Source organism: Oncorhynchus nerka, linkage group LG11 (assembly GCF_034236695.1).
Source record: "Oncorhynchus nerka isolate Pitt River linkage group LG11, Oner_Uvic_2.0, whole genome shotgun sequence".
Taxonomy (NCBI): domain Eukaryota; kingdom Metazoa; phylum Chordata; class Actinopteri; order Salmoniformes; family Salmonidae; genus Oncorhynchus; species Oncorhynchus nerka.
In genome coordinates this window covers 44,317,762-44,337,476 of record NC_088406.1, presented here as the reverse complement: position 1 = coordinate 44,337,476, position 19,715 = coordinate 44,317,762, and the positions used below count along the sequence as shown (strand labels likewise).

The following is a 19,715-nucleotide window of genomic DNA, read 5'->3' as shown; positions in this document are numbered from 1 at the left end:
GCCAGTCTCATCATAGCGCTTGATGCTTATTGCGACTGCACTTGAAGAAACTTTCAAAGTTCTTGAAAATGTCCGTATTGACTGACCTTCATGTCTTAAAGTAATGATGGACTGTCGTTTTCTCTTTGCTTATTTGTGCTGTTCTTGCCATAATATGGACTTGGTCTTTTACCAAATAGGGGTATCTTCTGTATGCCACCCCTACCTTGTCACAACACAACTGATTGGCTCAAACGCATTAAGAAGGAAAGAAATTCCGCAAATGTACTTTTGACAAGGCACACCTGTTAATTGAAATGCATTCCACCTCATGAAGCTGGTTGAGAGAATGCCAAGAGCGTGCAAAGCTGTCATCAAGGCAAAGGGTGGCTACTTTGAAGAATATCAAATATAAAATATATTTTGATTTGTTAAACACTTTTTTGATTACTACATGATTCCATATCTGTTATTTCATATTTTTGATGTCTTCAATAAAAAAGATAGAAAGAAAGAAAAACCCTTGAATGAGTAGTTGTGTCCAAACTTTTGACTGGTACTGTATGTGTCTGCAAGGAGAGGTAACTTATACCCATATTATAAGATTTATTTAAAGGCAACCGTTGTCAATTAGGTCTCCTACTTCCAGGAGCTTTCTGTACAGTATGTATCAGAGAAGATGAGCCAGGTCAGGGTCAAGGGTCAACGGTGAACCCAGGTCAGAGGTCAGCCTGGGGAGTCGAGGGAGCAGGAGGACATGTTGCCTGGGGTTCTTCCAGTTCCTGGTTGTCCAATACTGACTCAATGTGACTGAGGAGGGAGGAGAAGAATTGAGGCACTCCCTCATAGCCTGGAAGAGAGGGACGGAAAGATATGGTTGATGAGGGAGAGAGCTAGAAAGAGAACATGAAATTGAGTAAGAGTGAAAGAGTAACATGGAAGCAAATATAGCAGAATAAAGTGAATTTGATGACTGTAAGTCATTCTGGGTAAGAGTGTCTGTTAATGACAAATGGAGATGAAGGATGGCCCAGTGACCTGGGAAGATGTTAATGTCGATGATAGTGAGGGTGTGTGTGTCGATGCTGACGATGACGTCTACCCCGAACAGAGCCATGCCCAGCTCTGCCCTCAGCTCTCTTACTAGGGCCACCATGGCCTCACCACTGGGGGGAGGCAGGCTCGACACCTTCTCATCCAGCTGAGATACAACACCACAGGACAGATGATCAGTTCATCTGTTCAGGGTCCCTATTCACAAAGTGTATCAGAGTAGGAGTGCTGTTCTAGGATCAGGTCCCCCTGTCTATGTGATCGTTATGATCAACAACAACAAAAAATCTAATTAAAGATCTTAGCTCAGCACTACTACTTTGAGACACATTATGAATACGGGCCCTGGATAGTACAAGGCCAATTGCACACAGTGGGTCAAGTAGAACAGGGTAAAGGAGATTGAATTCAATTGTACAGGAATCAGTGCCAGTGAATCAAATTGAACAGAGTTGATTGTCAGAGTGGAGGTCGTACTAACTGCAGTGAGGTGGGAGCAGGACTCTGGCTTGGACACCTCGTGGCTGTTGAAGAAGATCGTCTTCCTCTCTGGAGTCACAAGACACGCCATAGACATTAGGAAGAAGTTATATTGCAACAGATGATTAAAAACAGTATAAGCATGAGAATGAGAAATATCGAGAGAGGGAGAAGAAGAGGGAGAAAGAGGTGAGGGTGTGTCCACACTAACCATAGGGTCCAGGGGGGAAGTTCTTCAGCGAGGGCCTCTCCACAGTGAAGTGGTCCTCTCCCACCACAAACACCTTGTGCAGCACGGCACCGTGGTTGACGAAGCTCTGCAGCACACAGGGAGGGCGGGCCTCTGACAGACCAGCCATGCTGAAGATCAGAGACATCTATGGTATGGTGAGAGAACAGGGACACTAAAGTCTGAAGAACTAGAGGGAGAGCCATGGGCCACGAAACACCAATACATTTCTATAGAGAGAGTTCACAGTGTCAACAAAGCAGCAAATCACTGAGCCACACAAAAAGGCAGAACTGGTTTTATTTTATTGTTTATATATGGAATGTACGGGAAAATATGCAAAAAAAGACTCAATAGAAAGACAGGCAGTCTCTTACGTCATGGGAACAGGATCCATGAGCCACCCTGGTTTTACAGACTAAGAGGAAGAGGAATAGTGAGGTGTGAGGAGACACAATACAACACGCGATCTTATGGGACAGTTTCCCAGTCACAGGATCAGCCTAGTCCTAGACTAAAAATCACTTTCAATGGACAATCTTCATTGAACATGCTTCTTATTCCAAGACTAGGCTGAATCTGTATCCCGGGGAATCGGCCGTAAATGTCTTGTAAATTAGACCATAGAAGTTTGCCAAAAACTGAATCACCATAGTGATTCAGTGTGGAGCCTCTGTATATAATAATAAGATTAATTAGGTGTATGTTTATATGTTTGGTTGTAGACAGTCCCTCACTGACTCAGAGGGAAGCTGAGGCCCTTGCTCTCCACGTCCTGCTGGATGACTGACAGGTCACTGGTGCTGATCTCCAGGTAGGGAGGGCTGCTGATTCGCCAGTCTACATGGGGGCGGGATCAGGAAGAGTATAAGGAGAGAGAGCGCTTGGCTTGGTAGATGTCTAGAGGAAGGACGGTGAGGCTACTGTACTGTACCTCTCAGGGAGTTCTGGAGCTGGCTCATAATCCGATAGGAGACAAAGCGATCCAGTAGCTGGCTCATTGCTGGAAGGGGGTCCAGGAGAACAGTATGGGGATGGGTGGACACATAACCCTAAAACAAAAACATATACTTTAGTATGATAAAATATGATGTTGTTTTCACTGTTGAATCTAATTAAATGTGTCATTTTACCATACCTGGAAGTTGTCAAGGAGCTGTTGCGACTGGCTGTCATACTCTGCCTTGACAATGACATCAGAGAGCTTGTGTACAATGACCGCAAAAGGTCCTTGAGACTCCAATGGCTGACAGAGATCTATCTGTATCCGAAGAGAAAGGGAAGTGTGAATTAAATATCCTCTGCCTCAGGCACAACTTGATGTGTAATCATTCAAATGTAATGCTATGACATGCACTTGTGAGGCAAAAGCTATTGTTCCCCTCTGTTTGAGAGGACCTCCAAGCAGGTGACTGCAGGTGGCAGTGACAGAAACGACTGGCATGTCAGACATCTGAAACTGACAAGACAGAGACAGACAGGGAGAGAAGGAGTAGGTGAGTGTGTTGGAAAGAGAGAGAGCAAGAGAGAGAGGGGGGGTAGGGAGAGAGAGAGAGAGAGAGAGAGAGAGAGAGAGAGAGAGAGAGAGAGAGAGAGAGAGAGGGGGGTAGGGTGAGAGAGAAAGAGAGAGGGGGGTGAGGAAGAGAGAGAGCGAGGGGTGGGGGTAGGGTGAGAGCGAGAGCGAGAGAGAGAGAAAGGGAGAGAGAGAGGAGAGAGAGAGAGAGGGAGAGGGAGAGGGAGAGGGGGGGTAAGGTAATAAAAGTGCAAACAAAGGAATGACAGAAGGAACTTAGACAAACAAAGGAATGACAGAAGGAACTTAGACAAACAAAGGAATGACAGAAGGAACTTAGACAAATAAAGGAATGACAGAAGGAACTTAGATAAACAAAGGAATGACAGAAGAAACTTAGACAAACAAAGGAATGACAGAAGGAACTTAGACAAACAAAGGAATGACAGAAGGAACTTAGATAAACAAAGGAATGACAGAAGGAACTTAGACAAACAACGGAATGACAGAAGGAACTTAGATAAACAAAGGAATGACAGAAGAAACTTAGACAAACAAAGGAATGACAGAAGGAACTTAGATAAACAAAGGAATGACAGAAGGAACTTAGACAAACAAAGGAATGACAGAAGGAACTTAGACAAACAAAGGAATGACAGAAGGAACTTAGACAAATAAAGGAATGACAGAAGGAACTTAGACAAACAAAGGAATGACAGAAGGAACTTAGACAAAGGAATACACTTTATTTTATGTGTGAATGTGTGTCTATGTGACACAAATGAACATACAAACAAAACCAGAAATTGTTCAACTGGCATAACTTGTTACCCAACTACACTATAAAGCAATTACCAATGTATTACTCACATGCCTACATATTGTATTTTTACAACCTTATAATGACACTATTCTCATGTCTTCCATCACAAACCTGAGAACATAATGCAATGTAATGGAAAATGGCTTACCTCAACCACCTCAACACTGTGGCTCCTGACCAGCGGGGATTCAATGTTGAGTGAAAATGTTAGGTGACAATTTATGACAGTTACACCGAGGAGAACGCATATGAGTAAGGCTGCAGGAGAAGCTCCATTTTAGCCTACAGTAGTATTATGTTTACAATATCATAAATTCAAAGTTTAAACTTACGCACAAAGCTCAGCAAAAGCAACCAGATTAATTTGTCTCCGTTTCTTATCACTCAGACAGAAACCTACCCTGCGTCTAGACATTTGGGCAGAGGAGCAATGCCACGGCTGGTTGTGCAAAGGGTAGGCAATACTGATGACTTCGGGGCGTGTTTGTGTGTGTGTGAGAGAGAGAGAGAGAGAGAGAGAGAGAGAGAGAGACCTCTTCTTTACGAAATGGGAGTAGGCACAGGTTTTCATATACTGAAGGGCAGTGGTTCAGAAACTTTTAAGGAACTCTGTCAGCCTTCAATTTACTCTTGAAAGTTGTAATAGTATAATCCACAAGGTGCAATTTCTAAATTGGGTAGTGCACCATCAGTTTTCCTCTTGTCATGTCGTGTCAAGTCGTTGCAGATCTTAGAGCTATTTAGTAAGTAGCTCTAAGATCTGTAAGTAATTCCCAGATCAGCTAGCCCCGTGTCAGCTAACATTTTTTAGCCCATATATTTTGCTGTAATGTTTGAGTCACATGAATACACATTACACATGGCAAAATATATAGAATTGCACGAAAGTGTGCTGTATTAAAACTTCAAAGTGTTTACTTCACCCCATGACAAAACATGTAAAATGGCAAGAAATAAGCTTTAAACTTGCAAAGGATTCTCTCCATCAACAAGAGGGGTGTGAACAGTTTGTGTCATGAACAGTGGGGGTGTTCCCCAATGCTGGAAGAGGGACCTGAGTGAAAAAGTTTGGGAACCATTGCTGTAGGGGGCCCTACCATGATTTGTTTAATAAGATACATGTTTCCTCATGATTTATTTTGCCAGTAGGCCTATATCCTTCCACGGACTACTTCCTTATTGCGATCAAATTATAACCAGCCTTACCAGTGTGCTGTTAACAATATTAGCGTGAGCAACAATAGTACAATCGGTGGTCCGCCTTCAAAATAAAAGTCCCCAAATGAACCATGCAAACGGGTACAAATTGTACAATCATGCCACAACTGGACTAGATCATGCTAAACAAAGTTGAAATGTTGTTATAGAAATTCAACAAAAGATAATAATTAGTTAATTTGTTGAAATCTGTTGAAATCGCAATATGGATATATTAGACTTTATACTTGCATTGGGGGCATACTTACATTGCAATGTACAGCCTTACCTAAGGATCTTGGGTCCATGAAATGGGGTGTCAGCCTACTAAATGACACTCACAGAACATAACTATGTAGAGTGTACACAAATATTACTATCATAGCTCTTATTGGATGAATTTAAAGGAAAATCCACCAAAAAACGATATTTTGGTATTTGTTTCATTGGTCTATTGTTGATATAGTCCCAAACTGTTTTCCATGTCAGCAATCAAGTTTTTAAGATATATCACTTTCAGAATTCAGAAATACAGCCGGTATGATGCATTGTGCATCTTATGATTCTGCGTTTTGCATCATATTGACTAGCATAGCTGTTCTGTGAATGTCACGGAGTAGGCTGAGGCCCCATTTCATGGACACAAGATCCATAGGTTAGGCTGTACATTGGAATGGAAGTATGCCCCCAATGCAATTCTGAAGTCTAATATATCCACAGTGCAATTTCAACCAAATGTTACATTTTTGTCAAATTAACTCATTATTATCTTTTGTTGAATCTGTATAGCAACATTCCAACCTTGTTTAGCAATTTAGTCCAATTGTGGCATGATTCTACAATTGTTATCCGTTTGCTTTAGTTTCAATTCGGGACTTTTATTTTGAAGGCAACCCGCCGAGTCCACTATTGTTGCTCACGCTAATGTTGTTCACAACACACATATGCCAACCTTCTCATGATTAATTGAAAAAAGAAAGAGAAAGTAAAACTCCGGGAAGCTCTACAAACGTCTTTATCGTCGTCTGCTCTCTATTGTAGAGTGATCTTCTTTTTTTGTACCACAAAAATAAAAATAAACTATGAATATAGTCCTATAAGGTTATTAGGCTACTGCAGAGAAGGTAACAGGTATCTCGCCGAAAGTTCACTTCTGGTGACCATCATTTGAAGCAAAGCAATGTCCCGTGGTTCGAATGCTGGATTTGACCGACACATCACGATTTTTTCTCCTGAGGGCCGCCTCTATCAAGTCGGTGAGATATTTTGCTTCATTCCTCCGGTTTTGCTTCATGCAGCGGATGACCTAGGCTAGTCTAGCCTCTGTATAGGTATCATTCTGTAGCATCTCAAATGTAAGATATTCGCAATATGTTGCGCTGTATCCGATGTTGAGCATCTCCATAGGCCAAAAGTGTAGTATATTATGATTATAAACATAGAGTGATTGTGTATTTCACATAGAATATGGGGGTGGGACGAATGTTTTAAATGTGCTTTTTTTGTCTGTGGTATTATTTGTTCGTCAATTAAGCGATCTACCAATGTTTGAGACTTTCCCAAGAGCACCTTTAGAAGTATAGTATTCAAAGTCCCCTGTTTACCCCATGCAGCATTTTAAAAGTTAGCCTATATTTAATAAGTATAATCTCATGTTCTCATATGTTGCCCCTCAGAGTATGCCTTCAAAGCCATCGCGCAGGGTGGGTTGACATCACTGGGCGTGCGGGGGACAGACTGTGCTGTGGTGATCACACAGAAGAAAGTGCCGGTAAGATATTCCGCGTCGGTCCTTAGCTACATCTCCATGGTACCAGGAGCTTCTTTCTTGGTTGTCTTTGTCTTCATCCAAATTAGAAAAAAAGAACGCCGATATCTGGCTTGAGAGAAAGAGTCAGTCATGAACAGTGAAGCATGACCGAGTGGTGTCTCGAGGGTTCCTGCTGACAGGACACAAGCCATGGTTTTGTTAAAGCTTGTCCAAGGAAAGCTGGTATTGTGGATCAACCCAATATTCCTAACAACAATGAGGTATCATCTATTATATGTATGTATATATGTGACCCTGTCATTATAATACAGGACAAGCTGCTGGATTCTGCCACTCTGACCAACATGTACCCACTTACCCCACACATTGGATGTGTGATGACAGGACACAATGGTGTGTACAATGGCACAGACGACATCTCACATCACACACACACACACACACACACACACACACACCACACGCACACACACACACACACCACACACACACACACACACACACCACACGCACACACACACACACACACACACACACACACACACCACACGCACACACACACACACACACACACACACACACACACACACACCACACACACACACACACACACACACACACACACACACACCACACGCACACACACACACACACCACACACACACACACACACACACACCACACGCACACACACACACACACACACACACACACACACACGTTTACCCTCTCTTCCTCTCCCCCCTCAGCGGACAGTCGATCCCAGGTCCACAGGGCACGAGTGGAGGCCGCCGAATGGAAGTACAAGTTTGGCTATGACATCACAGCAGACATGTTGTGTCGGAGAATGGCGGACATCTCCCAGGTCTACACACAGAATGCTGAGATGAGACCTCTGGGATGCTGTGAGTGGTGTCGTCCCGTCACCCGGTCTCTCTTTCCTCTTCCTCTCCATTGATTCACCACACTAGAATTCCAAATGGTAGCGCATAGAGTGACTCTTTCCACTTTGTTCTATTAAGGCACACTGGCTGATGGAGAATGATTATGTAGTATTTACAGACACATCCATATATGATTTGGTTTTTACCTTGTGTCAAATTGAGACATTTCTACAAAAAAATATATAGAATTCTAGTGTTCAGCAGTTATCAAACTATATACATTAACTAGGCACTATATCATTTTAGTTCAGTAGTTATCCGTTTTGAGCAGTTTTATAAGTAGTAGTTAATTTTATTATTAACAAATTACAAAAAAATCATATCAAAAGTAAAGTGAATATTACATTTTAAAACGCAGATACTTATACTGAACAAAAATAGAAATGCAACATGCAACAATTCTACTATTTTACTGAGTTACAGTTCATATGAGAACTTGTTCTCAACTTGCCTACCTGGTTAAATAAAGGTGAAATAAATCAATTTTAAAAATGAGGAAATCAGTAAATTTAAATAAATGCATTTGGCCCTAATCTATGGATTTCAGCATGTCAATTGCACACTCCCTCAAAACTTGAGACATCTGTGGCAATGTGTAGTGTGACAAAACTGCACATTTTAGAATGGCCTTTTATTGTCTCCAGCACAAGGTGCACCTATGTAATGAGCATAATATTTAATTTGCTTCTTGATGTGTCACACCTGTCAGGTGGATGGATTATCTTGGTAAAGGAGAAATGCTCACTAACAGGGATGTAAACAAAAGTGTCCACAAAATTTTAGATAAATAAGCTTTTTGTGCATATGGAACATTTCAGGGATCTTTCATTTCAGCTCATGAAACATGGGACCAACACTTTACATGTTGCGTTTATATTTTTGTTCAATAGATCGAATATGTATCCAAATTGAAAGAGTGATTTGGTGCAGTGAACAAAAAATGTGAATTTGTTTGCTGCACTCAGTTAACTGAAAATGTGCTTAGAGTTGTGAAAATGGCATCAAAGTGATTGAAAAAAAACAGTAAGTGCAGTAGGCGAGTCCTCACTCCCACACAGAGGACACAGACCCATAACCATCTCCTCCCCGTATCTCCAGGTATGATCTTTGTGGCCATAGACCCCCAGCTGGGTCCCATGCTGTATAAGTGTGACCCAGCAGGCTACTTCTGTGGCTTTAGGGCCACTAGCGTAGGGGCCAAGCAGACAGAGGCTAACAGCTACCTGGAGAAGAAACTGAAGAAGAGGCCGGAGCTGTCATATGAGATGACTGTGGAGGTAGGCGGATGGATGCCCCTGGATACTCATGGAAACATCTGGCGAAAAGTGAAAACCGGTACAGTATTCAGTCTCTCTCTCTGTTGCTTTCCCTCTCCTATAGTTGGCCATCTCCTGTCTCTCTTCAATTCTGTCCATGGACTTCAAGCCCAGTGAAATTGAAGTGGGTGTGGTGACTAAGGAAAGCTCCAAGTTCAGGTACTATACTATCACAGTAACTGCGTTTCGTCATCACTGTGTTTTTCCATATGCTCATATGGTAATGATCAAGGTTTTAGACGAGGGAACAACAGCCAAGTGATCAATATGCAATTCATCTATCCTTCTCTCTTTCTCTCTCCCCAAGCCTGTTTCTAACATCCACTCTCATCTTCTCGTCTTCCCCCTCACAGGACACTCTCTGAGACAGAGATCGACACCCACCTGGTGGCCATTGCTGAGCGGGAGTAGAGGTGCAGCCATCCACATACAGTAGATCAGGGTGACTAACTAACCTAGTGGTTCAGTAATTGGACATTAATACTACTGCAGTAGATCTACTTCTGTTGCAGAAGGTCCCATCTTAAACAATACTAGGATATTTTTCTACTTTCCAGCTATTTACATCTGCACAGGTTGATTTTCACCTTCATTCTGCATATCTAAGCTCCTAGGACAATACAGCCAGGCTGTAACTAGACTTCGGTTGTTGTTGGAATGGTTTGATCGTGTGGATCGTTTCATCCATCCTATTTATTGTCTGTATCTCATTGAACCTCATTGTTTATGACCACCAAATGGGTTTTAGCTACCTGTGACCAGAGCATTACTCATGTCATCTATCACCTGCTACAGAAACACTGTCTAACAGAATAAAACACATCAAGTAAAACAAAAGAACACTAATATCCCTTTTTTATTCTGATATGCTTAGATGTTTTCTGTAGAATCACAAAAGACACAGTAGTGCTTAACCTTTTGTATTTATTTGATTCGACACATGTAACTGGAGTTCTGGGTCCATGTTCACAACATGTCTTAGAGTAGTGGTCCTAGGAAAGGTCCTAGGAATCCTGTTAAAACGTGTTTTAACACACACACAAAACTCCCAGCTCAGAGTAGGTTTTAGGATGATGTTATTAAGACACTGCTCAGACAATCTCTGAGCCAGGAGTAAAATCTGTTCATAAAAGTTTATCTCAGCTAGTAATCACAACAGTTTGAGGTACCACAAAGGAAAGGTAGTGATGACGCTCATTGATGTTGTTGCATATGATGGGGAATAACCGTTGGTGATGAGGCATCGCCCGCTGTGAACTCTATAGCATGTTTCAGACAACCATCAAATGTTGCAATGGTAAAACGATATATGCCGGATGCGATCACTTTGCCTACTCTTAATTCTTGCCTAATAGCATCCATCTTCTTTTTAAAAAAACACTAATTCTGATGGTTGTAAAAAGTGGAATTTTGATCATATTACCATTATATCAACACACTCGTCACTCCTGTTTAACAACTCCTAATCGCTTTGGCACAGTAGGCATTAAGTCACACTTGCCGATAATGTTGCATAAAACGTTTGAAAGGTCTTCCATTTTCATCGAACACAATCAAAAGTTAACGTAGGCCCCAGATGGCTTCAGTGGCCCAACTTATCGTCATGCCCAATTTAGGCATATTTTTAAACAATGTGATATTGCTCTTCAAGGGGATAACCTGATTTAACTTGATGTAGGTTAATTAAATAATCAAAAGAAAAACTTGATTATTGATTAGCCTAGTGGTTCTAAGTATTTAGGGATATCGTGTGAAATAGTCCTCATGTGAAGTCATTGTCAAAAGTGCAAGAGATACAGTTGTGTTTATCCATAGGTCTAGATTATTTATAGATTGATTACATAGAAATGTCAAAACATTCTAACTACTCCAAAGCAATTGCATGTGGCGCCAGAAGCACTGACTCGCTGCATTTTTCTATTATCAAGAAAAATGCTGGTAACTTTTAACTGGTATCATGAGGTGTCCTAAATATCTGTCGACTAGGTGGGACTCTTATGACGAAAGAGGCTTCATGCATAGCTTATATTTTTACTCATAAGAGTAGGTGTAAAATGTCTCTATTCTCAGCACTTACGACCAATTTTGTACTTGGAGACGCTTTGAGGATTCATGTCCTGATCTAGGATCCATTTGTCCTTTTAAATCATAATGAAAAAGAGAGGGGACCTGATCCCAGATCAACTAACCCTATTCTGGGACACTTTGTGAATATGGGCCCAGACATCAAACAATAATCCATGCACAAATGAGGGACACACACATTCTATTACAATTCTCCCACTGGCCATGACCTCACTTCTCTGTTCCACACGCTTTCCCTGAGGCTACACTTCAGTACTGGGCCAGTAGATGGTGCTATTGAGATTATGATCAGAGTTTCAGCAGGTATCAGTGAAATAGGAATTCAGTTCACATACAGTAGATAACCAGTGGATGGCGATGTTGCTTAACTTGTGATATCCTTCCCCTTGCGGCCTTGCTGCCACTTCAGCACAAGGCATGCACATGTGCCTCGTTGGTACTTCATATAGCCATGTTGATGTTTTTTTTGCCTGTTGATAATGCCATGGTACATTTATGTGTGCTTAATAATTTAGGTTTATTAATGATAGAATATGATTCCCTATGTAGTGCACTGCTTTTGACCAGAGCCCTATAGGACCTGATCAAAAGTAGTGCACCGTATAGAGAGATATGGGTAGCATTTCGACATAGACCCTGTCTGATAAAAATGATTATTCCGTACAATATAGCACTACGACCCAAACATCATCACCAATCTCCCCCACTCTGACAGTGCAAATGCCATCCTCCATTGTAGATGAGTAAACCCCTGGGATAAAGCCAGCCTGAGCCATATTCATTACAGTGAAACATACAGACACAAACAAACGTCGAATCAAAGACACAATTCTAATCCTGTTGTTTTGAATGGGCCTCACCGCCACAACACTGTCACAGCACGTGACACAACACTGGGCGCGTTCGTAAATTCGCTCTAGCTATCTACTCCGGTTTCAGAGCACTCTCGTCTGAGTGTGCCAGAGCGCAGAATGACAGATAATAACAGAATTTGTATAAAATGAAAACAGCCGAACCATCTCTGCTAGGGCGAGTAAAATGGTCAGAGTGGTGAGCTGTTCTCTCATTTGTGTCTTGAAGTAGCTAGCAAGCTAGCCAATGTTATCCAGTTAGCTTGGGTGCTTGACTGCTTTTGTGAGGCCAGAACGCTTGGATCGACCCTACTCCTCAGCCAGAGCGTCTAATGTGCGCTCTAAACGCGCTGAGCAAAACGCGCTGAATTTAGGACAGTCTGACAACAGCTCTGAATTTACGAACGCTAAGAGCACACTCGGAGAGCACTCAGGCACTCCAGATTTAATTTATTAAAACACACTCTGTCAAAACTAAAGGGGAATAGTGCAATGAGTCAGAACGCTTGGATCGACCCTACTCCTCAGCCAGAGCGTCTAGTGTGCGCTCTAAACGCGCTGAGCAAAACGCGCTGAATTTAGGACAGTCTGACAACACTCGGAGAGCACTCAGGCACTCCAGATTTAATTTATTAAAACACACTCTGTCAAAACTAAAGGGGAATAGTGCAATGAGTCAGTCAACCTAGTATCCAGGGTCAATTCCATTTAAATTCAGGCAGTTCGGTAAGTAAACCTCGTTTTTATAGAGCCCATTGGAATTGGAATTTCAGTTTACTTCCCGAATTAAATTAATTTAAATGAAAGTAAGGGCCTGTACAGTCTGAAACAATTGTACCATGCAAACTGGCTGGACTATATTGGATTGTTGTGCTAAAAAAGGACATGGGATGGTCTTTATGACGTTTTATGGGCATTTAAGGCTGCAGGGTGCCACTGTTTATATTAGGCTACTGTAATCCAAAGGGAAAATGCAACAGGTGATGCGGCTGTTGTGTGAAAATAGGTTTTGGATTCATTGGGGAAAAGAATGCATTTAACCCAACCCCTCTGAATCGGAGAGGTGCAGGGGCTGTCTTAATCGACAACCTGGGGAGCAGTGCCTTTCTCAAAGGCAGAACAGCACATTTCTCCACCTTTCCTGTTCGGGGATTCGAACCAGCAACCCTTCTGTTACAACACTCTTAACCACTTGGCCATGTGTTGCACTGTATTTATCTGGGCATGTCCAGGCAGACAGGTAGTAACTGCAGCCAGCTGTAGTACAGTAGATTACATCTACACAGATCATCATGGCTAACTCACCTGAGCACCCTCACATCAAAACCCAGATCATTTACACTACAGTACATCTAAGGCCTTTACTCAGTTTACTATAGTAACAGCACACCAACACACTACAGCCTATGTCTAAAGTAGAGTACATGAATTATACCATTCATTAAAACACTTGTGTGAAACTTTGTACGTGGCAGATTACAGTAAACTTGTAATATTCGCTCGATTATATTCTTACAGAAAAAAAGCAAACTTCATAATACTTTAGTTATAAAATCAAGCTGGAGGATTAGGGACTGTAACTTTTTTTTTTTACATTTTAGTTAATTATCTTATCCAGAGTTATTAGTGTTAAGTGCTTTGCTCTAGAGCACATCTGCAGGTTTTTCACCTAGTCGACTCATGGATTCGAACCAGTGACCTCTCATCTACTGGCCAAACGCTATTAAATTCACCAGTATCTGCAGCAGGTGTGTGCACACTGTGTGTGTGTGTCTGGCAGCAGTGTGTGGTCTCTGTCAACCTAGTGGGTCCAAAACAGGACGCTGCATGTGTGTGTTTGTGTTCACCTTCCCCAAGGTCTGCATAGTGCCGCTCCATCTGTGCCACTCTGGGGATTACAGCCCCATCCGTCTGTCTGCCTCTCAAAGTGCTGATGGACAGACCCCAGATTAGCAGAGCACTGCCTCCACCAGCAGCAGAACGGGTTGGGGGAGTGAGGGACCAGGGAGAGAGAGGAGGGGAGGAGACACAGCGAGATTATCAGAGCAGTGCCAGAGACGGTGGGGGCGGGGGGCAGATTAGAGCAGCACAAGGAGGCATGGAGAGATTAGTACGGCGTAGTGCACAAAAGAGATGAGGGGGTAGGGGGGGCAGATTAGAGCAGCACAAGGAGGCATGGAGAGATTAGTACGGCGTAGTGCACAAAGAGATGAGGGGGTAGAGGGGGGCAGATTAGAGCAGCACAAGGAGGCATGGAGAGATTAGTACGGCGTAGTGCACAAAGAGATGAGGGGGTAGAGGGGGGGCAGATTAGAGCAGCACAAGGAGGCATGGAGAGATTAGTACGGCGTAGTGCACAAAGAGATGAGGGGTAGGGGGGGGGGCAGATTAGAGCAGCACAAGGAGGCATGGAGAGATTAGTACGGCGTAGTGCACAAAGAGATGAGGGGGGTAGAGGGGGGCAGATTAGAGCAGCACAAGGAGGCATGGAGAGATTAGTACGGCGTAGTGCACAAAGAGATGAGGGGGTAGAGGGGGGGGGGGGCAGATTAGAGCAGCACAAGGAGGCATGGAGAGATTAGTACGGCGTAGTGCACAAAGAGATGAGGGGGTAGAGGGGGAGGGCAGATTAGTGCAGCACAAGGAGGCATGGAGAGATTAGTACGGCGTAGTGCACAAAGAGATGAGGGGGTAGAGGGGGGGGCAGATTAGAGCAGCACAAGGAGGCATGGAGAGATTAGTACGGCGTAGTGCACAAAGAGATGAGGGGGTAGAGGGGGGGCAGATTAGAGCAGCACAAGGAGGCATGGAGAGATTAGTACGGCGTAGTGCACAAAGAGATGAGGGGGTAGAGGGGGGGGGCAGATTAGAGCAGCACAAGGAGGCATGGAGAGATTAGTACGGCGTAGTGCACAAAGAGATGAGGGGTAGAGGGGGGCAGATTAGAGCAGCACAAGGAGGCATGGAGAGATTAGTACGGCGTAGTGCACAAAGAGATGAGGGGGTAGAGGGGGGCAGATTAGAGCAGCACAAGGAGGCATGGAGAGATTAGTACGGCGTAGTGCACAAAGAGATGAGGGGGTAGAGGGGGGGGGCAGATTAGAGCAGCACAAGGAGGCATGGAGAGATTAGTACGGCGTAGTGCACAAAGAGATGAGGGGGTAGAGGGGGGCAGATTAGAGCAGCACAAGGAGGCATGGAGAGATTAGTACGGCGTAGTGCACAAAGAGATGAGGGGGTAGAGGGGGGGGGGCAGATTAGAGCAGCACAAGGAGGCATGGAGAGATTAGTACGGCGTAGTGCACAAAGAGATGAGGGGGTAGAGGAGGGGGGCAGATTAGAGCAGCACAAGGAGGCATGGAGAGATTAGTACGGCGTAGTGCACAAAGAGATGAGGGGGTAGAGGGGGGAGGGCAGATTAGAGCAGCACAAGGAGGCATGGAGAGATTAGTACGGCGTAGTGCACAAAGAGATGAGGGGGTAGAGAGGGGGGGCAGATTAGAGCAGCACAAGGAGGCATGGAGAGATTAGTACGGCGTAGTGCACAAAGAGATGAGGGGGTAGAGGGGGGCAGATTAGAGCAGCACAAGGAGGCATGGAGAGATTAGTACGGCGTAGTGCACAAAGAGATGAGGGGGTAGAGGGGGGCAGATTAGAGCAGCACAAGGAGGCATGGAGAGATTAGTACGGCGTAGTGCACAAAGAGATGAGGGGGTAGAGGGGGGGCAGATTAGAGCAGCACAAGGAGGCATGGAGAGATTAGTACGGCGTAGTGCACAAAGAGATGAGTGGGGTAGAGGGGGGCAGATTAGAGCAGCACAAGGAGGCATGGAGAGATTAGTACGGCGTAGTGCACAAAGAGATGAGGGGGTAGAGGGGGGGCAGATTAGAGCAGCACAAGGAGGCATGGAGAGATTAGTACGGCGTAGTGCACAAAGAGATGAGGGGGTAGAGGGGGGCAGATTAGAGCAGCACAAGGAGGCATGGAGAGATTAGTACGGCGTAGTGCACAAAGAGATGAGAGGGGTAGAGGGGGGGCAGATTAGAGCAGCACAAGGAGGCATGGAGAGATTAGTACGGCGTAGTGCACAAAGAGATGAGGGGGTAGAGGGGGGAGGGCAGATTAGAGCAGCACAAGGAGGCATGGAGAAATTAGTACGGCGTAGTGCACAAAGAGATGAGGGGGTAGAGGGGGGGCAGATTAGAGCAGCACAAGGAGGCATGGAGAGATTAGTACGGCGTAGTGCACAAAGAGATGAGGGGGTAGAGGGGGGCAGATTAGAGCAGCACAAGGAGGCATGGAGAGATTAGTACGGCGTAGTGCACAAAGAGATGAGGGGGTAGGGGGGGCAGATTAGAGCAGCACAAGGAGGCATGGAGAGATTAGTACGGCGTAGTGCACAAAGAGATGAGGGGGTAGAGGGGGAGGGCAGATTAGAGCAGCACAAGGAGGCATGGAGAGATTAGTACGGCGTAGTGCACAAAGAGATGAGGGGGTAGAGGGGGGAGGGCAGATTAGAGCAGCACAAGGAGGCATGGAGAGATTAGTACGGCGTAGTGCACAAAGAGATGAGGGGGTAGAGGGGGGCAGATTAGAGCAGCACAAGGAGGCATGGAGAGATTAGTACGGCGTAGTGCACAAAGAGATGAGGGGGTAGAGGGGGCAGATTAGAGCAGCACAAGGAGGCATGGAGAGATTAGTACGGCGTAGTGCACAAAGAGATGAGGGGGTAGAGGGGGGGGCAGATTAGAGCAGCACAAGGAGGCATGGAGAGATTAGTACGGCGTAGTGCACAAAGAGATGAGGGGGTAGAGGGGGGGGCAGATTAGAGCAGCACAAGGAGGCATGGAGAGATTAGTACGGCGTAGTGCACAAAGAGATGAGGGGGTAGAGGGGGCAGATTAGAGCAGCACAAGGAGGCATGGAGAGATTAGTACGGCGTAGTGCACAAAGAGATGAGGGGGTAGAGGGGGGGGGCAGATTAGAGCAGCACAAGGAGGCATGGAGAGATTAGTACGGCGTAGTGCACAAAGAGATGAGGGGGTAGAGGGGGGGGCAGATTAGAGCAGCACAAGGAGGCATGGAGAGATTAGTACGGCGTTGTGCACAAAGAGATGAGGGGGGTAGAGGGGGGGGGGGGGGGGCAAGAGATTAACCTTGTTCAGCCACGAGCAACAGCACAACCTGGCCCCACAACAACTGTGGTCGTGTCCAAACGGCATCCTATTCCCTATATAGTGTACTACTTTTGAACAGGGTCCATAGGGCTCTGGTCAAAAGTAGTTCAATATACAGGTTGCCATTTGGGAAGCATACTGATTCTGGAGTCTACATTATACTGCATATATTACCTAGAGTCAATGATAGTATAGTTCAGAGAGTATTGACATATACACTAAAATGTCACACACTCAAGTATACTGAAATGCTACTGGTAAGGTTATACTGAAATGTAACAGGTTGAGGCTAAAGAGAAATTATCATTCAATGTATTCTGAGATTTTAGGATTCTACTGCATGCTACGATATAGACTGCAGTAAACTTAAACACAACAGTCCAGTTTATGGGAAACATGCTGACACAACAACCCTATTGACACAACAACCCTATTGACACAACAACCCTATTGACACAACAACCCTATTGACACAACAACCCTATTGACACAACAACCCTATTGACACAACAACCCTATTGACACAAAAACCCTATTGACACAACAACCCTATTGACACAACAACCCTATTGACACAACAACCCTATTGACACAACAACCCTATTGACACAACAACCCTATTGGAAGTATGTGTTATAGTCTTGTATTAGACGCCTTAGACTAATCCTACTACAACTACTACTACAACTCCTACAACTACTATCACTATCACTACTACTACTTCTATTACAACTACTACAATCACTACTATTACTACTACTACTACTATCACTACTACTACTACTACTATCACTCCTACTACAACTATTACTACTACTACTACTACTACTACTACCAATCAGGTAGGCTCCCCTCACAACTTCCAATTTAAAAATAGACGTGTGTGTATGCGCGTGTGTGTGTTAGTGCGTGTGTGTGTGTGTGCGCACAAATACACTGTCAACATTGTTATTGCGGGTTTGATTGAATATGGTCATCAGCCGTGCTGGAATATGACGACAGTAACAGAGTTATTGTTCAGGACTCTCACACTGGCCCTCACACTGGCTCCCGGACCATGTGTTCCTCAGGTCTCACTGTTTCAGTAGTAGGCCAGGCCAAAGGGGAGGGAGTGGGTTGGGCACGTGCCAGAGGATTCAGTTGTCTCCACGTCACTGTGTCATTGACTTCACGACTCTAGGCCTCCCCCAACTGACTGCTGTTGTTATAGCACCTAAATACAACATGGCCCTCATCGGTCTAATAGTATTGACAGCCCATTGTTTGTGACTAGTTTTATAACATGAGAATGTGTTTGAGGTGCAAACACCACTGTAGTCTGAATTTGCTCTATCCAATCATATTGTCTCGGCAACTGTTTTTCTCTTTTATAATGGCTTGACTAGTCAGTCATCTCATGCCATTCAAAGTGCCAATTGACCAGTAAGTCGTTACTGAACATTTCTCCATTTGTGATCGGGCATGTGGTAAAAAAGTATCAAAAGGCCTATACAGGACAAGCTTAGTATAGTTGGTAACTATCTTTGTGTATTCTGACAACATTTTCCTATAGTTGAAATTAACCCAAAAAAGGACGGGCAAACTGGTATTGGTCGGGTTATGCTTAATGAAGAGTCTGTAACATAAAGTATTATTTTTGTTGTTCTAGAGCTGTATAAATGGAGAACACTGGTTCTGAATACCGTGTCTGTACTTGTTTGTCTAACCCTGACAGTTGTCTTTATTATCGAAAATCAACAGACACAGACACAATGAGTCTCATGGAATCATTGGAGTCATCATGAATAAACATGTTGACTGGAAGTTCCAAAAGGTCCTCTCTGATATTTTGAAATTTAAGGGAAATACACCCCCCGAAACCCCCCCACCCCGCCTCGCCATCTGTGATTGGTCACCGCGTCCCGTCAGCAGAGATTAAGACATGTTTCCCCACTTCACCTCCCCTGTTCCCCACGCCAGCGTCACATGACCCATTACATCACTGGATTGAGGTCAGCGCTGGATTAGGATGCTGGGAGAGTGGTGGAATTACTGAAAGTGATGGAGAAATGGAGGGAGGGGGGTTCAGAGGGTAGAGAGAGAGAGAGAGGGGCATTAAGAAGAAAGAGAGGCATCGGGAAGAAGGGCAAAGGGGAGAGAAACAAGAGTCCAGAAAATGTACAGTAGAGAGCTTAACGTAAAATGGGGGATTGTACAAAGCAAGCAACTTAAATTCCATTTCCATACTTTTGTTGAAGTGCAGTTTGTGTTGGCATGCAGTTGACCTCTGTTAGAGTTCTAACAATAATTCATTGTC

General features: G+C 44.2%; 2 protein-coding genes across 2 annotated transcripts; one reads left to right on the top strand and one right to left on the bottom strand.

The window, feature by feature from the left end:
* Positions 1–166: 166 nt before the first annotated feature.
* On the bottom strand, positions 167–4,519 carry LOC115137805 (inositol-tetrakisphosphate 1-kinase-like). Its single transcript, XM_065024578.1, has 10 exons — positions 4,410–4,519; positions 4,226–4,250; positions 2,880–3,002; positions 2,676–2,793; positions 2,483–2,581; positions 2,119–2,159; positions 1,724–1,889; positions 1,514–1,581; positions 1,018–1,180; positions 167–829 (listed from the first exon to the last, which is right to left on the bottom strand). The coding sequence occupies exons 1-10, from the start codon at positions 4,490–4,492 to the stop codon at positions 699–701; spliced, it is 1,017 nt and encodes a 338-aa protein (XP_064880650.1). The 5' UTR covers positions 4,493–4,519; the 3' UTR covers positions 167–698.
* Positions 4,520–6,236: 1,717 nt separating this feature from the next.
* Positions 6,237–10,145, top strand: LOC115136951 (proteasome subunit alpha type-6-like). The gene is made up of 7 exons (XM_065024574.1): positions 6,237–6,530; positions 6,951–7,045; positions 7,357–7,438; positions 7,795–7,950; positions 9,088–9,266; positions 9,370–9,464; positions 9,659–10,145. The coding sequence occupies exons 1-7, from the start codon at positions 6,455–6,457 to the stop codon at positions 9,714–9,716; spliced, it is 741 nt and encodes a 246-aa protein (XP_064880646.1). The 5' UTR covers positions 6,237–6,454; the 3' UTR covers positions 9,717–10,145.
* Positions 10,146–19,715: the final 9,570 nt, after the last annotated feature.